This window comes from Sycon ciliatum, chromosome 3 (assembly GCF_964019385.1).
Source record: "Sycon ciliatum chromosome 3, ocSycCili1.1, whole genome shotgun sequence".
In the NCBI taxonomy this organism is placed as follows: domain Eukaryota; kingdom Metazoa; phylum Porifera; class Calcarea; order Leucosolenida; family Sycettidae; genus Sycon; species Sycon ciliatum.
In genome coordinates, this window is record NC_088645.1 from 1076435 (window position 1) to 1093976 (window position 17542).

At 50.1% G+C, this 17542-nt stretch overlaps 1 protein-coding gene across 2 annotated transcripts in view; it reads right to left on the reverse strand.

Moving 5' to 3' along the window:
* LOC135811195 (RING finger protein nhl-1-like) overlaps window positions 1-11633 on the reverse strand; it is a 209821-nt gene extending 198188 nt beyond the window's left edge. For both annotated transcript variants that reach the window (XM_065324389.1, XM_065324388.1), the window contains exon 1: window positions 10479-11633. In XM_065324389.1, coding sequence (XP_065180461.1) covers window positions 10479-11423 — 945 coding nt within the window. In that variant the 5' untranslated portion in view covers window positions 11424-11633. The remainder of the gene's footprint in view (window positions 1-10478) is intronic.
* Window positions 11634-17542: the final 5909 nt, after the last annotated feature.

A 17542-nucleotide genomic window follows, 5' to 3' on the forward strand; every position in this document is an offset into this window, starting at 1 on the left:
TTCGCACATCCGCGTTACGACCGGTTTACGCTTGTGTTGAGAAACACGACCAGCTTAGAGAAGTTTCACTCGTGCCAGGCCATCACCATGACTGATTATACCAGGGTGGCAGATGCAGTGCCATAAACAGTGAGGGTGAGGTGGTGCAATGCCCGATAAGGGGGAGAACCTCGTTAGCTGCATCTATGCTACCCTCGCTCTGAGTAGTGAGTACTCAGTTGACCGCGGGTGTCGGCGCAGTTCATTGATTGTAAAGTGGTTCACGAATGCATCACAGTATCTATGCAGGGAGCGTTGTACTGTGCTAACATCACAGTATTTATGCAGGGAGTGTTGTACTGTGCTAACATCACAGTATTTATGCAGGGAGTGTTGTACTGTGCTAACATCACAGTATTTATGCAGGGAGTGTTGTACTGTGCTAACATCACCCTAACACCCTAACACCCTAACACCCTCACATCCTAACACCCTAACACCCTAACACCCTAACACCCTAACACCCTAACACCCTAACACCCTAACACCCTAACACCCTAACACCCTCACATCCTCAAATACATGTACATGTACATGTACTTCTACAAGTGACCCAACAAGATTAGCTAAAAGGACTACAACAAACTTCCCACCACCCACACAAGCATCCACGTACACAAGCACTCTTACACAAGTGCCCGCTTAAACACTCCCAAATTCTCTCCAACAAGGACCCCTGCAAATACTCCAAAATATCCCCACAAATACCCCCCACAAAAACCCTACAAGCACCCCAACAACAAAAAAACGACAAGCATTCCTGGAACCACCCTTATACCAGCATCCCTAGAACCACCCCTATACAAGCACCCCTAGAACCACCCCTATACAAGCAACCCAGAACCACCCCTATACAAGCACCCCTAGAATCACCCCTATACAAGCACCCCTAGAACCACCCCTATACAAGCACCCCTAGAACCACCCCTATACAAGCATTCCTAGAACCACCCCTATACAAGCATTCCTAGAACCACCCCTATACAAGCAACCCAGAACCACCCCTATGCAAGCATCCCTTGAACCACCCCTATACAAGCACCCCTAGAACCACCCCTATACAAGCACCCCTAGAACCACCCCTATACAAGCATTCCTAGAACCACCCCTATACAAGCATTCCTAGAACCACCCCTATACAAGCACCCCTAGAACCACCCCTATACAAGCATTCCTAGAACCACCCCTATACAAGCATTCCTAGAACCACCCCTATACAAGCATTCCTAGAACCACCCCTATACAACCACCCCTATACAATCACCCCTATACAAGCATCCCTAGAACCACCCCTATACAAGCATTCCTAGAACCACCCCTATACAAGCATCCCTAGAACCACCCCTATACAAGCATTACTAGAACCACCCCTATACAAGCATTCCTAGAACCACCCCTATACAACTACCCATATAGACAAGAATCCCTATACAAGCACCATGTACCTGCACAAACATTCACAAATTCTTCCCCTCCACTACCCCAGAGACGCTCTCACAAACACCCCCACAGGTATCCACACAAACACCACTAGGGTCCGGCGGATTCTGCCGGCAGAAAAATTGGCAGAATTCGGTACTTTTTCTGGTGAGTTTCATGCATGTTTGGTATGTGGATAAAAAAATGGAGCAGAATTCGAGGAATTGCCCGCCATAAGGTTTGTATGGTTCTGCCAATTTCACTGCTTTTTGAGCAGAATCTGCCGCCCTTTCGAGCAGAATCCGCCGGTCCCTAAACACCACACAAGCACTTCCACAAGCACACCCACATGCACACTCCAGAAGCACTCCCACGAACACCCCAGCAAGCATCCCCGCGCCAACACCCCCACAGTAACTCCCACAAACAGCACACGTACACACAACTACAAACATCTACACACACATACATACAGACCAAGGCATTTACTTCAGAGCATAAACAGTAAGCTACGTGATTGCACGCACCATGTATGCACTGCAAGCGATTCACGCCATGGACAAGCAAGCCTAACCTCAGCTGCAAAGGAACCTAGAAAACCTTACACACACCATTGTCAAAGCAAGTGGTTTCTTCTCTACTAATCCTATAATTATAACCACATGCTCGGCATGGCTCCTGGACCAACATTATTTTGGTTAAAGTTACATGTATAGAGTTTGCAGTGAGGAAACTAATTGCTTAGACGATGGTGTGTGTAGGGTTTTCTGTGTTTGTTTGTTTTTATTACTATTTACATTCCACTGCACGCACAGACATTGAAGACAAGGTTTGGGCTAGGCTGGAACTCACGCGGGGGAAATGGGGTTAGGCTTGCACCCAGGCCACCACATGGTAGGACGAATGTGGAGGGGGCCGCTAACAAGGTTACGCTTGCACCGCACTTCCACATGGTAGGACAGATGTGGAAGTAGGCTGCTAAAGGGGTTTCGCTTACACCCGGACATCTGCATGGTAGGACGAATGCAGAGGGGCTGGTAACCTGGAGTTGGATGTCAGCTAAAAGGCTTACGGGGTGCTTTGCAGCCACCCGCTCCATGTGAATGCCACCCTTTCCGTGAGTTCCTTATTTATTTGTGACTCGGAAAGTATGTAGTAATGAGTAGTGTGATACTAGTACCACGCCAAATTGGGTGGGTTGGGATGGGGAAAATTTGGCAAAGAGCTAGTGTTGGAGCGAACAGCAAGTGAGAGTGGTAAGAAACAACAGGAGCAAAGAACACGAGTGCATGCACATATGGGGTCAGATGCGCTGGTAGGTTCAGCTGCCGACAGAGCTAGAGGGGAACACGCTCCCTCATGGCACGAACCGTGCCTATGCCACGTGCACAGCGGGGTGCGTGGGCAGCTCAACGACAGCGCTACGGGTAGATGTGGAATGCAGTGTGAAGTAGCGGCGGCATCACTACGGGTAAATATGGAGTGCTATGTGCAGTAAACGCAGGCGGGCAAGCGCTGAGAGAGCGTTACATGCGTGTTAACTACAGTTAATACTACGTAGAAACTGAGATTTAACATCCCACTGCACGCACAGACATTGAAGACAAGGTTTGGGCTAGAATGGAACTCACGCGGGGGGAAATGAGGTTAGGCTTACACCCAGGCCACCACATGGTAGGACGAATGTGGAGGGGACCGCTAACAAGGTTAGGCTTACACCGCACTTCCACATGGTAGGACAGATGTGGAAGTAGGCTGCTAACGGGGTTACGCTTACACCCGGACATCTGCATGGTAGGACGAATGCAGAGGGGCTGGTAACCTGGAGTTGGGTGTCAGCTCAAAGGCTTACAGGGTGCTTTGCAGCCACTCACTCCATGTGAATGCCACCCAAAAATGAGATTGCTGGGGGGGGGGGGAGGCGTGAGCCCCAATCTAGCTGACCTTAACATGGGAACTACATGCAAGTGCACAGCGACGTTCAAGGACATAAATGCATTTGAGTCTACAGCAGATAGTGTCAAGAAGACAGGTGCCATCAACTATGCAGGGAGCAGCACGGGAGAGCAAAAGCCTTCATACAGAGAGGAGTGCTAGGAGGGCAGTGTGGACCCTCCTGCCGCCAGCAGTGCTAAGGAGGGCAGTGTGGTCACCACGACCTATACGCGAGTAGTGTCAGGGGGCAGTGCTGTCACTCATACAGCAGATAGTGTCAAGGGGGCAGCGCCGTCACTCAGGCAGCTGGTAGTGCTAGGAGGGCGGTGTATGTACTCACGCCGACGCCAGTGCCTTCGCGATTGGCTCCTTGTCCGATTCTGACAGACGGACATACCGGAGGTAAGCGTTGCTCCGCCATCGGCTGGCCCTTTGGATGACGTAAGGTGGCAGGCCATTCCTTCCGGCGGCAGTGGCTGCACCGATACGCAGGCTATGGCTGGTGATCTTCTGGCCAGGGAGAGCTCGGCGGAGTAAGTCGTTCATGTCTGAGGGGCGAAGCGGCTGGCCAGACTGATAGCGGAAATACGCTCCCGCCACTCGGGGCGCAGCTGTGCGTACTTCGAGAATGCGGCTACAGGGCAGGTGCCATCGTTGGTAGCGCCGACCGTCACATCGCTGCCCTCTCCCAGTTGCGTTGTTTTGGAGAACGGGATAGCCAGCGTCACTGTGTTCTCCCGGATGCAGACGCGTTCCTGCGTCAGCATCTTCCGCGGGTCGGTGGAGGCATACTCGCTGACTCGCAGGAACCCGTAGTAGGCGAGTGTGATAGCGCTCCAGAGCATGGCTTGGTCCGCTGGTGATAGACCGGAGTGCGGCAGAAAGCCCTGGATTGCACGGAGGTGTTGCTGCGTGACAGCACGGCGTTCCTGCACCTGGCTGCTCGTGCACTGGTTGCGGGCGATACCCTGGAGCAGCAGGTCCAGTCGTCAGTCCTGGAACGGGGACAACGTCAGGTTGTTGACCACGCAGTAATGCCGGAGGCCATGGAGGTATACCTTGATAGTTGCTAGCCTGCACCTGGATGACATGTATGCTAGGAAATCCAGTAGGCGGGTGGCCTGAATTGGGTATGGCGCGACACGGTGCAGGCTGGCGTACCTCTCGGATGCCGTCACACCGGCAGCGTACGACCAGGCGGTACTTGTTGCCACTCCCGCAAGGATGAGGCCCATAGTGTGGTCAGTAGGCGTGTCAGCTGCCAGACTTCTAGCGACATGGGGACAGGAGACGCCTGGGGATGTAGCTTCCGGAAGCTCTCGACCTGCAGCCGGGACAAATGATCAGCAAGAACGTTGTCAACACCACGTATGTGTGCTAAAAACACAACCATGTTATGCTTGGCAGCCGCTAGCAACGCAATCCTAACAAGTGTCATGATCTCTGGGCACCTAGAAGTTTCTGTGCGCTAGATTGTGCAGACCGCTTCGTTGTCACAGTGAAATAATAGTCGACGATTGCATAGTCGTTTGCCTAGCGTCACGCAGATAAAGGCGATGGGAAACAATTCGCGCCATTCTATGGACAGATCCTTGTGGAGTGCCTCCCATTGGCCGTACACCCATTCTTTGCCACAGACCAAGCCATAGCCACAGTCAGAGGCATCCGTGAACAGCTGCATCTCGGTGGATTTGCACCAGGATGGGTCTAGCAGTAGTGATCGGCCGTTCCATGACTCAATGCGAGCGTGCCACCAGGATATATCGTTTAGAGCCTCTTGGTTCAGGCGCTGGGTACTGTCAAGGGACGTGAACTGGCTGGCCTCGTCGAAGAGCCGGCGGCAGTAAGTGCGCACGGGCGGTACTACTTTGGCGTCAAATTACAAAGAGCCTGCCAACGAGAGCAATTCCCGTTTGGTGCACTGTACTCGGTGTACCCTGGAGTCAAGGGTGCTCTTTAGTTCCAACAGCTTTGGGGCTGGCAGCCGCATCTCCCATGCTTGGGAATATAACTCTATGCCCAAAAATGTGACAATTGTGGACTGTGGGCACACCGTGTCAGGGCCCTTGGCGAACGGAACTTGCACGTGCTCCATGACTGCGAGTAACGTGTGAAACTGCCGACGGGCATAGTTTGGCGGCTGTGGGGGTTGAACTGTGAGGAAATCATCGAGGTAGTGGAGCAGTTCATGCACATTGAATCTATTCGTGGCTACCCAGCAAAGAGCGTCGGCGAGCATGTTGAACAGAAATGGTGAGGACCGCAGGCCAAAGGGGAGGAATTTGTCAACGTAGAATGCGTTGTCCCAGTGAATGCCCAGCAAGGGCCAGTCGGACGGGGCCACGGGACATACTCGGAATGCATTGCGTAGGTCGACTTTGGATAACAGGGCCCCCTTACCATGCCGGTGCAGCAGCCAAACCGCATCATCAACAGTCATATAGTGCAGCGAAAATTCGTCTTGGCTTATACCGTCATTAATGCTAGTGCCCTGAGGCGCAGATAAATGCAAAATTAAGCGAAGTTTACCCGACTTTTTGGGGACCACGCCTACACCAGAGCAGCGCAGATCTGCGTGAGGTAAGTGGGTTTTCGGGCCGGCCATACGACCCTCGATGCATTCATTAGACAGGTAATTAGAGACAGCTTGGGGGTTCTTAAATGCAGAGACTAAAATGGGAGCAACAAAATGAGAGCGATCACCGGAGTAACCGATTACAGCACCGTCACGCATGTCATGCATAAGAGAGTAAACGAATGCGCGGTCAGGGTGCTTGGCCAGGGCCGACTCAAACCGATCGAAGGGAACAGGCATCCAGGGCGATTGTTGGTGCAACGGAACGCCTGCTGGCCGGTTGCCCTGTGCGACAATCTCGTACGCTGTGTCCGGAGACGTTGCAGGTGCTGCATTGATGAACGTACGGACAGGGGTTTCGGCGAAACACGCCCCGGTTGTAGAGGCGACACTGCTCGGTGGACGAGCGGGCTGCCGCGGAGCTGGACCGAAAGGGCCGCACGGCACGGGCATCGAACACGGTAGTGGACAGTATTCGTGGTGTTGTGTCCCAATGGCGTGACGGCTGGGACGTGATGGCGGAAGGCTCGGTCATACTCCGCAACTGCGGAAAACGTGAATTTCTTGCTGGAGTTCAGAATATGGTGCTGATACGAACAGTTCTACTGCTCTGCCCGGATGCGCATCCAGATAGACGGCTGCGAATATCGTACATGCTTCTAGCCAATGTTCGATGTCCGAAATGCGTCGGGACATGCGTGGCTGGGAGGACAGCATGAATTTTCCGGGTGTCTCCTCGCCCAACACTAGAGCGTGGGGGCTTGGCACGTCCGTGGCGGTCGGGGGCAACAGTTGTTGTAAATCAACAAATTGGTGTGTGATGATTTTGTCGATTACGGTCTGGGGTGCGTTTGCCCAAATATTTACAGGCCCGTCGTCACGCAGCATGGTGCAGAAAACACTAGACGAATGCACAGTGGACGTACCTGGGGCTGAGGTTGCTGTTTGTGTTGCATCTTCCAAATGGTCTAGTCGGTCCATAAACGGTTTCAGGGCAGTCGCGATTGCCACGGACACGGAGGCGACAGGCATAGTAGATTCGGACACGGAGGCGACAGGCATAGTAGGTTCGGACACGGGGGCGACAGGCATAGTAGGTTCGCGGGTATCCCTGTCCTCGACAGTTTGTCGGGCAGCCTCGGCGGGAGTCACAGAGGACGCGTGGGGTCCGACTTCGGATTGTATCAACCGGGCAAGCAGCTCCGCTTTCTTGCCGGCGGGACTAAGTCCCCGTTCCACGAGGTTGAGGCGTAGGTCCCGCACAGTGAGTTTACTGAACGCAGGGGAGGCCATAGTCTCGAATGGATAACGCTGGAGGTACAGGAAACCGACACTTTTGAAAATTTGGCAAAGAGCTAGTGTTGGAGCAAACAGCAAGTGAGAGTGGTAAGCAACAACAGGAACAAAGAACACGAGTGCATGCACATATGGGGTCAGATGCGCTGGTAGGTTCAGCTGCCGACAGAGCTAGAGGGGAACACATTCCCTCGTGGCGCGAACCGTGCCCGTGTCACGTGCACAGCGGTGTGCGTGGGCAGCTCAACGACAGCGCAACGGGTAGATGTGGAATGCAGTGTGAAGTAGCGGCATCGCTACTGGTAAATATGGAGTGCTATGTGCAGTAAACGCAGGCGGGCACGCGCTGAGAGAACGTTACATGCGTGCTAACTACAGTTAATACTACATATAAACTGATATTTTAATATACACAAACCCAGCTCGTAAAAATAAATAATTATGTGGACAAAACAAACAGCTACTGAGCAGGGGCTGCACTGGGCAGCAGTGATGGTGAGGTACCAGGGGCTCCACCGACCAAAGGTCTCGGCTTTAATGTCACACTGTACTGTGGTATGTAATGGCTGCTGTGGATCTGGCACACCTTGAGATAATGCTGTCACAATGAATATACCAAAAGGGCTATTGTGTGCCGTAAAGGACTGTCCACGCTGTTTAAGGTATCTCTATTATTGGGGACACTCTAGATTTCCTGTTGACTGATCCGACTGAGCCAGTCTTACTCTACATAAGAAAAGACGGTGGTTCAGTTCAGTACACGACACTGAGCATTAACACCTGCTCCCTGAACACCCCCCCCCCCCCTCATTAATTTAATCCACTCGTCGTATGCTTGTAATTGAATGGTGGTAATAGAAGGAGTGATAGAAGATGTGGTTTGTCAACTGACAACGCACTATCCAGTTGCTATTCATGATTCTCTCTGCTGCATTGGATATTCATTAATTGTAGATGTACTCAATCTGCGGACAGAATGTTTCGACCTTTGCGGGCTCATCAGCTCAGCACAGAGGTAATGAGGCCGAACCTTATAGCAATGGAAATAAAATTTCCAAAGCCAGATGTAATTGTAGATGTGAAAAATATGATGTTCGGGCCAGTCACCCATCAACAGAATAATTTACAAGGGGGTGGGTGACTGTCTCGAAACGTCATAACCTTTACATCAACCATAAAAGAATTTTCATTTGCAGCGCATGCGTAGATCGTGAATAGCAACTGAATAGAGGGATTATCAGTTGAAAAAACTCTTTTTTTCTATGATGCTGTTGCTTGATAACCATAAAATTCTTTTTAGACTTCATTGAAATGAAGTCTAGAGTCAAAGGGACCAGTAAGCTACGAGTCATGATTAACAGTCCACCAAGGTGACGAGACATTATACAGTCTGATAGTGCGACAACAGGCAGGCGCAGTGGTTTGGTCAAAGACCAACGTTGAGATACAAGAGGTACCTTGTTGTGCCTGGGAGCGGTTTTCCAGCCGTGCTGCTACCCACTGTGGACCACAGTTAACTGGGAACTTGTGACCAGCCGCTAGTGTTTAACAGTTTGTTAGCGACTGTCGTGAGTTCTCTTTGAGAACGGACACGATAATTTACTCATTTTAGTGCGACAACAAGGGACAACACTGACAAGGACATTGAAACATTCAACCACCTAACACTTAGCTTTTACACATCTACCAAGCGCAAACCAACAACCTTCTAACTTGGAAGGCTCAGATGCGGAGAGTTCCAAGAAGGGAAATTCTGCCTCCCATTTCTCTTTGCTTAAATACGACTGTATTGGCTGAACATCCGAGTTTTAAGAAGTCTATTGTGAGAATGATTTTATACCCGCATGCATTCATCCACAATTTAATCAGTGTAGTGTGCAGCGCACGCATAGAGTGCAGCGCACTCATAGTGCGCAGTGCACGCGTAGAGTGCAGCGCACGCGTGGAGTGCAGCGCACACGTGGAGTGCAGAGTACTCGTAGTGTGCAGCGCACGCATGGAGTGCAGCGCACTCGTAGTGTGCAGCGCACGCGTAGTGTGCAGCTCATGTGTAGTGTGCAGCGCACGCTTAGAGTGCGGCGCTCTAGCAGTGTACAGCACACTCGTAGAGTGCGTAGAGTGCGCGTAGAGTGCAGCGCACGCGTAGAGTGCAGCGCACGCGTAGAGTGCAGCGCACTCATAGTGCGCAGCGCACGCGTAGAGTGCAGCGCACTCGTAGTGTGCAGCGCACGCGTGGACTGCAGCGCACTCGTAGTGTGCAGCGCGCGCGCGCGCGTGGAGTGCAGCGCACTCGTAGTGTGCAGCTCCACGCAGAGTGCAGGGCATGTGTAGAGTGCAGCGCACTAGTAGTGTGCAGCGCACGCGTAGAGTGCAGCGCACGCGTAGAGTGCAGCGCACGCGTAGTAAGCAGCGCACACGTAGTGTGCAGCTCATGTGTAGTGTGCAGCGCACGCTTAGAGTGCGGCGCTCTAGCAGTGTACAGCACACTCGTAGAGTGCGTAGAGTGCGCGTAGAGTGCAGCGCACGCGTAGAGTGCAGCGCACGCGTAGAGTGCAGCGCACTCATAGTGCGCAGCGCACGCGTAGAGTGCAGCGCACTCGTAGTGTGCAGCGCACGCGTGGAGTGCAGCGCACACGTGGAGTGCAGCGCACTCGTAGTGTGCAGCGCGCGCGCGCGCGTGGAGTGCAGCGCACTCGTAGTGTGCAGCTCCACGCAGAGTGCAGGGCATGTGTAGAGTGCAGCGCACTAGTAGTGTGCAGCGCACGCGTAGAGTGCAGCGCACGCGTAGAGTGCAGCGCACGCGTAGTAAGCAGCGCACACGTAGTGTGTTGCGCACGCGTAGTCTGCAGCGCACACGTAGAGTGCAGCGCACACGTAGTGTGTAGCGCACGCCTAGGGAATTTTACAGAAGACATGTGCGTACATGTACATGGCCGTCTCAACGTTCGTGGACTGCAGGCTTCAAGATAACCGGGGGAAACTCTAGATTTACTCACAACCCCATCCCCCCCCCCCCCCCCCTCCTCCCTCGGATATCGAGAAGTTCCAACACAGGAAAATGACGAGGTCCAGGTGGCAAGGCAAAGGAAGTTGAATGCTATGAAGCTCTAATAATTCTTGGGGACTAGTGCCACGACAATACAACATTGACGTCATTTCGTATTTATCCTCTTTTAACCTACACTGTAGTTCTAACAATTCAACACACACGTACCTGCGGCAATGAGGACAAGAACTGAACAACACCCTGGACGAATTCGTGAATCTCCTCTGCATCTGGTCGACGGGCCGGTGGGTCAGCAAGACAGCGTCTCAGCAGGTCCTTCAGCGGGTGGCCGTCAGGGATGCGAGCAAACTCCGCGCGTCGCCGCTCCAGCTCGGGTATAGCGACGTGGCTGCCGTCAGCTGCCTGGCGCGATCTTGGTGCGAACATGAGCTCAATGGAGGGCATCACACCGCTCAGCACGCTCATTGCCGTCACTCCGAACGAAAAGACGTCAAGCGAAAGATCGTACCTTGCTCGGCCAGATTCCGTCTCTTGCAACGCCTCTGGCGGCATGAATAACGGTGTACCAGGCTGTCGGGTCATGGACTGAGCGGCTTCACGGAACTGATCGGCAACGCTAGGCAGTAGCTTGGAGACGCCGAAATCCGTGATTTTGGCCACACTATTGGCAACGAGGACATTGCTTGGCTTCAAGTCGCGATGCACCATCGGGATGGAGTGCAAGTAGCGAAGACCTGCAGCAGTGTGTTCGATGTAGCGCATCAGCTGAAGCAAGTCCTGTCTGCGTGCACCAACGCTCATTGTTTCCAGTGTGTCGGACATCAATTCCACCACAATGGCTGGAGTTGTTCCGACCATGCCCACGCCGAAAATGGGACACAGATGTGGGTGGCGAAGACGTGCCATGCGTGCAATCTCTGCTCCAAAATCATGCAGTACGACGTCGCGTCCTTGGTTTCTTCGATCAATCAGGATAGAATGAAGTGCCTTTGCGGCCACCTTCAATCCACACCATTTGGACTTGTACACCACAGCAAATGAGCCTCGACCCAACTCATCCTCTGTTTCATTCACGTCCAATGTACCCAGATAGGGCACTTCAGCCTGGTTCAAGCCCAAAGCGGTGAACACCGCATTCTCCTCAGCGGCCATTCCAGCAACTCGCGTACCGCCGACCACTCACTATAGAATAATTGTAAGCGACCAGGGACAAAGACTTGAAAGAGACGAAAACAAAGTAATGGACGAAGGACGATCGTGAAGTGCGACACCTAGTAGTAGTACTAGTAGATCTAGGTCAACACCAGGGAATCGTAAAGGGATTTTACGACTCCCCGGCCTGGTCAACACGGTTGCTGAAGTACTACCGGTATACCCGACGACAGACAGATAAATAATTATGACTCATTCATATTGACTTTGTTTTCCATGGACCATGGTTTAGTGATCCTGTTATTGTAGATCTCTACATGTAGTGACTGTGTAGATCACTCATGTCATGATCAGGGAGTCGTGTAGATCCCACTACTAATACTGTCTGTAGTCGTGTAGATCTACACATGAAATAATGGATCTACGGATCTCACGGCTTTACGTGAATTTGCCATCACTGAACTAAGTCAAAGTATACTATCACTGCCTTGCCGTCAGGCCGTCACCAACAGCGGTGGTTCGACTCCCCTTCGCCTTTGCCATGCAAGTCGCGTTGTAGACAGCGGAAATGAGACAGCTGAGCTCTAAGCTATAGCTTATAAGGCCGCGGTCACACCGAGCCCGATTCAGCCTTTCAGCCAAAAAAGCGCTTTTTTTGGCTGAGGTTTCCACGGAAACGGCTTAAAATCGGGGCACCAGCCACTTTCAACTTTCAGCCCTTTTGCCAAGTTTTGGAAGCGCTGAAAAGCTGAAAGTGGCGGAATAATTTTGGCTGAAGTGCAAGAGTGCAAGAGGAGTTGAAGAACTTGAGTTGACGTTTGTTGTAGTCAGGTAGTTTCTTCTTCTCTTGTATTGTAGTTGTGTGAAGTGTTTTTTTAAAGGTTTTCGTTGTCAGCCATGGATAGTTGGAGCATGGTAATGGAGCGCCATTGCTCGAGCTGCGGTACGAAGCAAAAACGCGATATCAGACGACAATGAAAAAGGATACGAGCAAACGAGCCTGGATCTTCGCAAAAGTTTGCTGCGAATGAAGCCGGTGCCGGGGGCGATACTGCTCGTTCTCCCAGTCAGAGACATCCCACTCAATACATGTGCCCATGGTGGCCCAGTGCTGGATAACGTCATCGTTCCAGGCACCGGGACTGCGAAGGGCGCACCAAAAACGCCGTTTTCTCCTGCCAAACATTGTCAAGGGCAAGATTGCCAGCAGATCGTCTTCATCAACAAAGTCGTAAACGTCTCGCTTCCTCCGGCGACAAAGCCTGGTATTTGTCACCATCGGCAAAGTGAGGTGATTCTCAGGGGAAATTATTCGGATCATCACCATTAAAAAATATAAATTGTGCACTCATAACAGCAAAAATGAAGAAAGTCAAGTTCCATAACGTTTTCTTGTGACTGTCATCAGTGGAACGCCGTCACATAAAAATGTAATAACTAAAACTTTATAATAGCTATAAAGAGAACAAATTCTGCTGTCATCGCCACACTACAACAAAGCCATGAAGGTTTACCAAAATCGAACGAACAGAGGTTCAGCAACGTGAAGCGAGCCTGGGACCGATCGGTGGTGATGAGGAGAATGACACGGAAGACGACACTGAGGACGAGTTGGAAGATGAGACGGGGGACGAGGTTGCGGTTGGTGGAGACGAGGAATCGGATGGTGATTGTGATCGTAAGAAGTCTGCCGTTTTTCTTTATCTGTTGTCTCACCCTAAGTGTCTGCAGGTGTATGATGATTTTAGTTTTTCTGTTCTTTGTCGTGCACGGTACGCTAGTCAGTTGAAAGTACTTGACGCTGTTTGTATTCGTTTGCATAAGCCTGATCTTTGTAAGCAGAAGAAACATGTAGTTGCGTTAAGATTGTTTTCGTAGGTGCACAGCATTATTGTTTGTCTCACTACACAGTTCTAGCGTTGCAATTAGTTCCTCACCCCTGTTGCACTTAGCTCTCACTTTACTTCTATTGTCTCACCTTCCCTCATTCTATTTTTAGCACTTTGTTTTGTTCTCGTAACACATTATTGAATGTATATAAATTATTGATTTGGCATGGTTATTCTTCAGTCACGGCTTTCCACTGATGATTGTGACAAGAAAATCGATTTTGGTAAACCTTCATGACTTTGTTGTAGTGTGGCGATGACAGCAGAATTTGTTCTCTTTATAGCTATTATAAAATTGTTGTCTCCGCGTCGATTATTTCAATAACTAAAACACACACTTATATAATTACATGTAGCTAATATGGTTTCAGGTAGAAATACAGCAGCCAGCAAGTACAAAAAGCGAAGTTTGCACCTTTGCAAATGTGTGAATATAGTGTATGTGAGAAAGGTAGTGGCAGATGAATGTGATACTGTGTGAATGAATGTAATGGTGCGTGTGTATTACTTGAAGAGTGTGAGTGATTAAACGTTTTCTTTGCAAAGTTGCAAACTTCGCTTTTTGTACTTGCTGGCTGCTGTATTTCTACCTGAAACCATATTAGCTACATGTATATAAGTGGGGATTGTGTATATAAGTGTGTGTTTTAGTTATTACATTGTTATGTGACGGCGTTCCACTGATGACAGTCACAAGAAAACGTTATGGAACTTGACTTTCTTCATTTTTTGCTGTTGTTATGAGTGCACAATTTATCTAATTTATTGCCATTTTATGACTATTGTCTCCTTGTCGATTGTTTAAGGTGGCAGATCCCCTTTTGGGTCCAAAAAAAGGAGCAAAAAAAGAAAGTTGTCAGAATGAGGCCATATCCGGCTCATTTTCCTCCTGAAGTGATGAACTTTCCGCTAGTGTAATTTTTTATGCGGTAAACAACACGACGGTTGGGAAATTTTAAAAATTCAAACCAACTCCCACTGCGAATTTGTAAAAAAATCAGCTGATCTCCACTTTGAATGCAGTTCGCAAGCGCGATCAATCTTCGTTCCGGTTCACTGCGTGGATCGCGGAGGGTGCCAAGAGCGCCAGCTCTTTGTGTGTGTGTGCCGTGTTGGCTGTAGTTGTACCCCGTGGCCGTAGCTACCCCGTAGCTACCGACTCAGCTAGCTCTGCAGTCACAGTACAGGTCAGCACTGCACGGTGTCAGCACGAACAAAAAAATGCAAATCCGCGTCAAAGGAAGCACGTGTACAGAAAAAGTTGGAAATAATTGGCGTGTCCGCTGTTCTCTGTAGCTGTTGTCTTTTGGTCATTGGCAATAAGAGGAGATAGTCCGCTAACTGCAGAGCCAAGAAGCGTGTTTTCTACGGGAACCAGTTCCAGAGCTCCAAGCGCAGAGATCTGGAGAAAGAAAACGAGTCTGCATCTCGTGCTCAAACTGAATGTGACTCTGAGCAATTGGGAGTACCTGACACGTCTCGTAGCTGTGAACCCTTGGCTGGCGATCTGAACTTACTTGCAGATGAGGATACCGAGAGCGCTGGTGACTCCAATGAAGACTCGAGTGAGGAGAGTGATGAAGTCCTGGATTCTGACAACTGGAATTTTAGTTTGCAGTAATTAAATTTAAGTGCAGAGTTTATTGTCCACAATAACAGCAGTTTGCAGAAAATGTAAGAGCTGGCCTAGTCTCCATAATTGAAGTTGCATGCAACTACTGCACTGCTGTTGCTTCACCGCCCGCAGTGGGAAAGATATCCAGTTATTTTGAATTGAATAGAAAGAGCGTACTGGCTATGCGCCTGCTTGAACGAGGCCACGAGGATTTCCGGAAATCGTGTGCATTCCTCGATTTGCCAGCGCCGGTTGAAAGAAGAACTACCAGCGCCTCGTGAAGAATCTTCACCAAGCTGCTAAAGCTAGTGCAAATTTGAGCATGAAAAATGCTGCTGAAGTTGTGTTCACACAACAAGTTGCAGCCGGGGAGGAATCGCCAGCCGAAATCGCCGTGACAACGGAACATGGATGCGACGAGGATACAGCTCCTTATATGGCATGCAGACTGTGATTGCTTGGGAGACGCAAAAATTTGTGGACGTGGAAGTGTTGACCCGCTATTGTACTTTCTGCACAAGGAAGGAGACTCCCTGCGGAACTATTTTGGAAATTCTATCTGCAAGATTGCAGGCTTCGTCACAGCGATGGCCCGTGTTATTTGGGCATCTGTTTGCCACAACATACAGTCCAAGGATGCCGAGAAATGCAATCAGTTCTGCCCGGAAGGACTCATGGTGCAGGTGGCAGCAATAGAAGTGTGGATATGGCAATGTTTCTGTGGCAGTTTCTTCATCGTCGAACAACACTATCCCTGTTGCAGTCTTTGAAGAAATTAAACCTGTATATGTCCATCTTGCCGACAAATCCCTCCTACAGGGCAGTGTTCGTCGTGCCACACAGAATGCCAATGAAGCACTCAATGGCACTATTTGACATCTCTGTCCAAAGGAATCGTTCTGTAGCTCCATAACTGTTGAGACTGCTGTGTTCCTGGCAGTGATCGTGTTCAATGAAGTCCACAGTGAGCTTGCCGAAGTAGTACAGCGTATGGGATGCACTGTTAGTCCGTCGTTGGAGAGAAATCTAGGTGTCTTTCAAGAGGAAAGCTGTACCACAAGCGTAGAAAGTCGTCAGAAGAGGAGCAAAAGGCAAGTAAGCATTTCAGAGCAGTGAAGAAAGGGTTTCTGGATCAGGCACAGCACAAGGAAGAAGAAACATATGCTGCTGGTGGCTTTTGAAAGGTGAAACTGGAGTGTACTTTTTCATGAATTTGACCCTCTTTTTCATAGACTCCGACAAGTTCGAGCCAACATATCTCAGGGCTTACTTGTCATCGAATCATAATCTTGGGCATTATTCACATCTACGTGAAATTTGCTAGGTGCTAAACTAAACAGAACTGTCAATATCCCAGCGAGGTTCTTCCAACTGGCATGTCTCTGAATTATCTGTAAACATCGCGTTTCTGATCTGTAAAACTGAAAATCACAATGCTCCACTCTACATACGTTTACAAGGTTTAGTGTAGTCTAGCACCTTGAGCTGTTAGTCTGCATGAGTTCTGAGCAAATAAATTGACACTGCTGGGCACCATTAGCCTCTGTTCTTTTTTGGCTCAATCCTTGCCCTGTACGTGCGATATGAACGCATTTTGGCTGAGAGCAAGTTCGGCACTTCAAGATATGTGAGATGTGTGAAAAATGATTCTGAACCTAGGTATGAACACCCTCAACATCACTGCCAAGTTTGGTTTGGATATTCCTAGCTGTTCATGACTTCTGGTCCAAAGAGTGTAGTATACGGAAAAGGGGAACTGCCACCTTAAATCATCACCATTGTACATAATAAAACACAGATAGCGATGCGGCTCTTCGTTTCCGAATCCATTCTCAATCCACTGTGATAAATCGCTCTTCTCTCTCTCTACTCCTCTCTCTTTCTAGCTCTTTTCCAGATCCCTACTTCTCCTTCCATCCACGACGGGGCCCAAGTGGGCACAGGGGTCACAGGGGTCATCCTCCAAAATAAAGAGTGGTGAGACCACGGCCTAAACACGAGCTACAGCCATGGCCAAAGGCGTGAACAGGCTAGCCACCCAGTGCAGCAAGTTCACGGTCTGTCATGGTGAAAAGCGGTTGGAGGCCCTCTCAACCAAGTGCAAGCACTAAAAATAATTACTAAATTAGCCGACTTTTCTGCCAAATATCGACCAGTCGATACTTGTACTTGGCTGACCATTCGTACAAGAAACTCGCCCCAGATTTGTCGAAAACTTGCACTCCAACACAGTCCACAGTATTGCATGCAGGCAATTATTATCGCCCCGATCTTGAGCCGTTGAGGATTTCCCACGCGGCCGAAAAATCTGTCTGGCGTGGACCAGACATCAGACCAGGCATCTGAACCGGGAAACTGAACGCACCATTGCTAGCAGCAGCACAATAATCAATATCGGTGCAGACCAGTGAGCCGTATATACCCGGGTTACCCCGGTGTACGACTCCCTGGTGCAGACCAGGCCAGGGGTCGTAAACATGGTAAAAGCACTTGAGGACGGGCAGTGGATCCAGTTCCATCCAGTCTGTTCTTTGTCTACTACAGTACACACACTACAGGACTTGTTTTTCGTGTACTCGGACAAGAAAATGTCGCGTTCTTAAAAATCTTGGAGT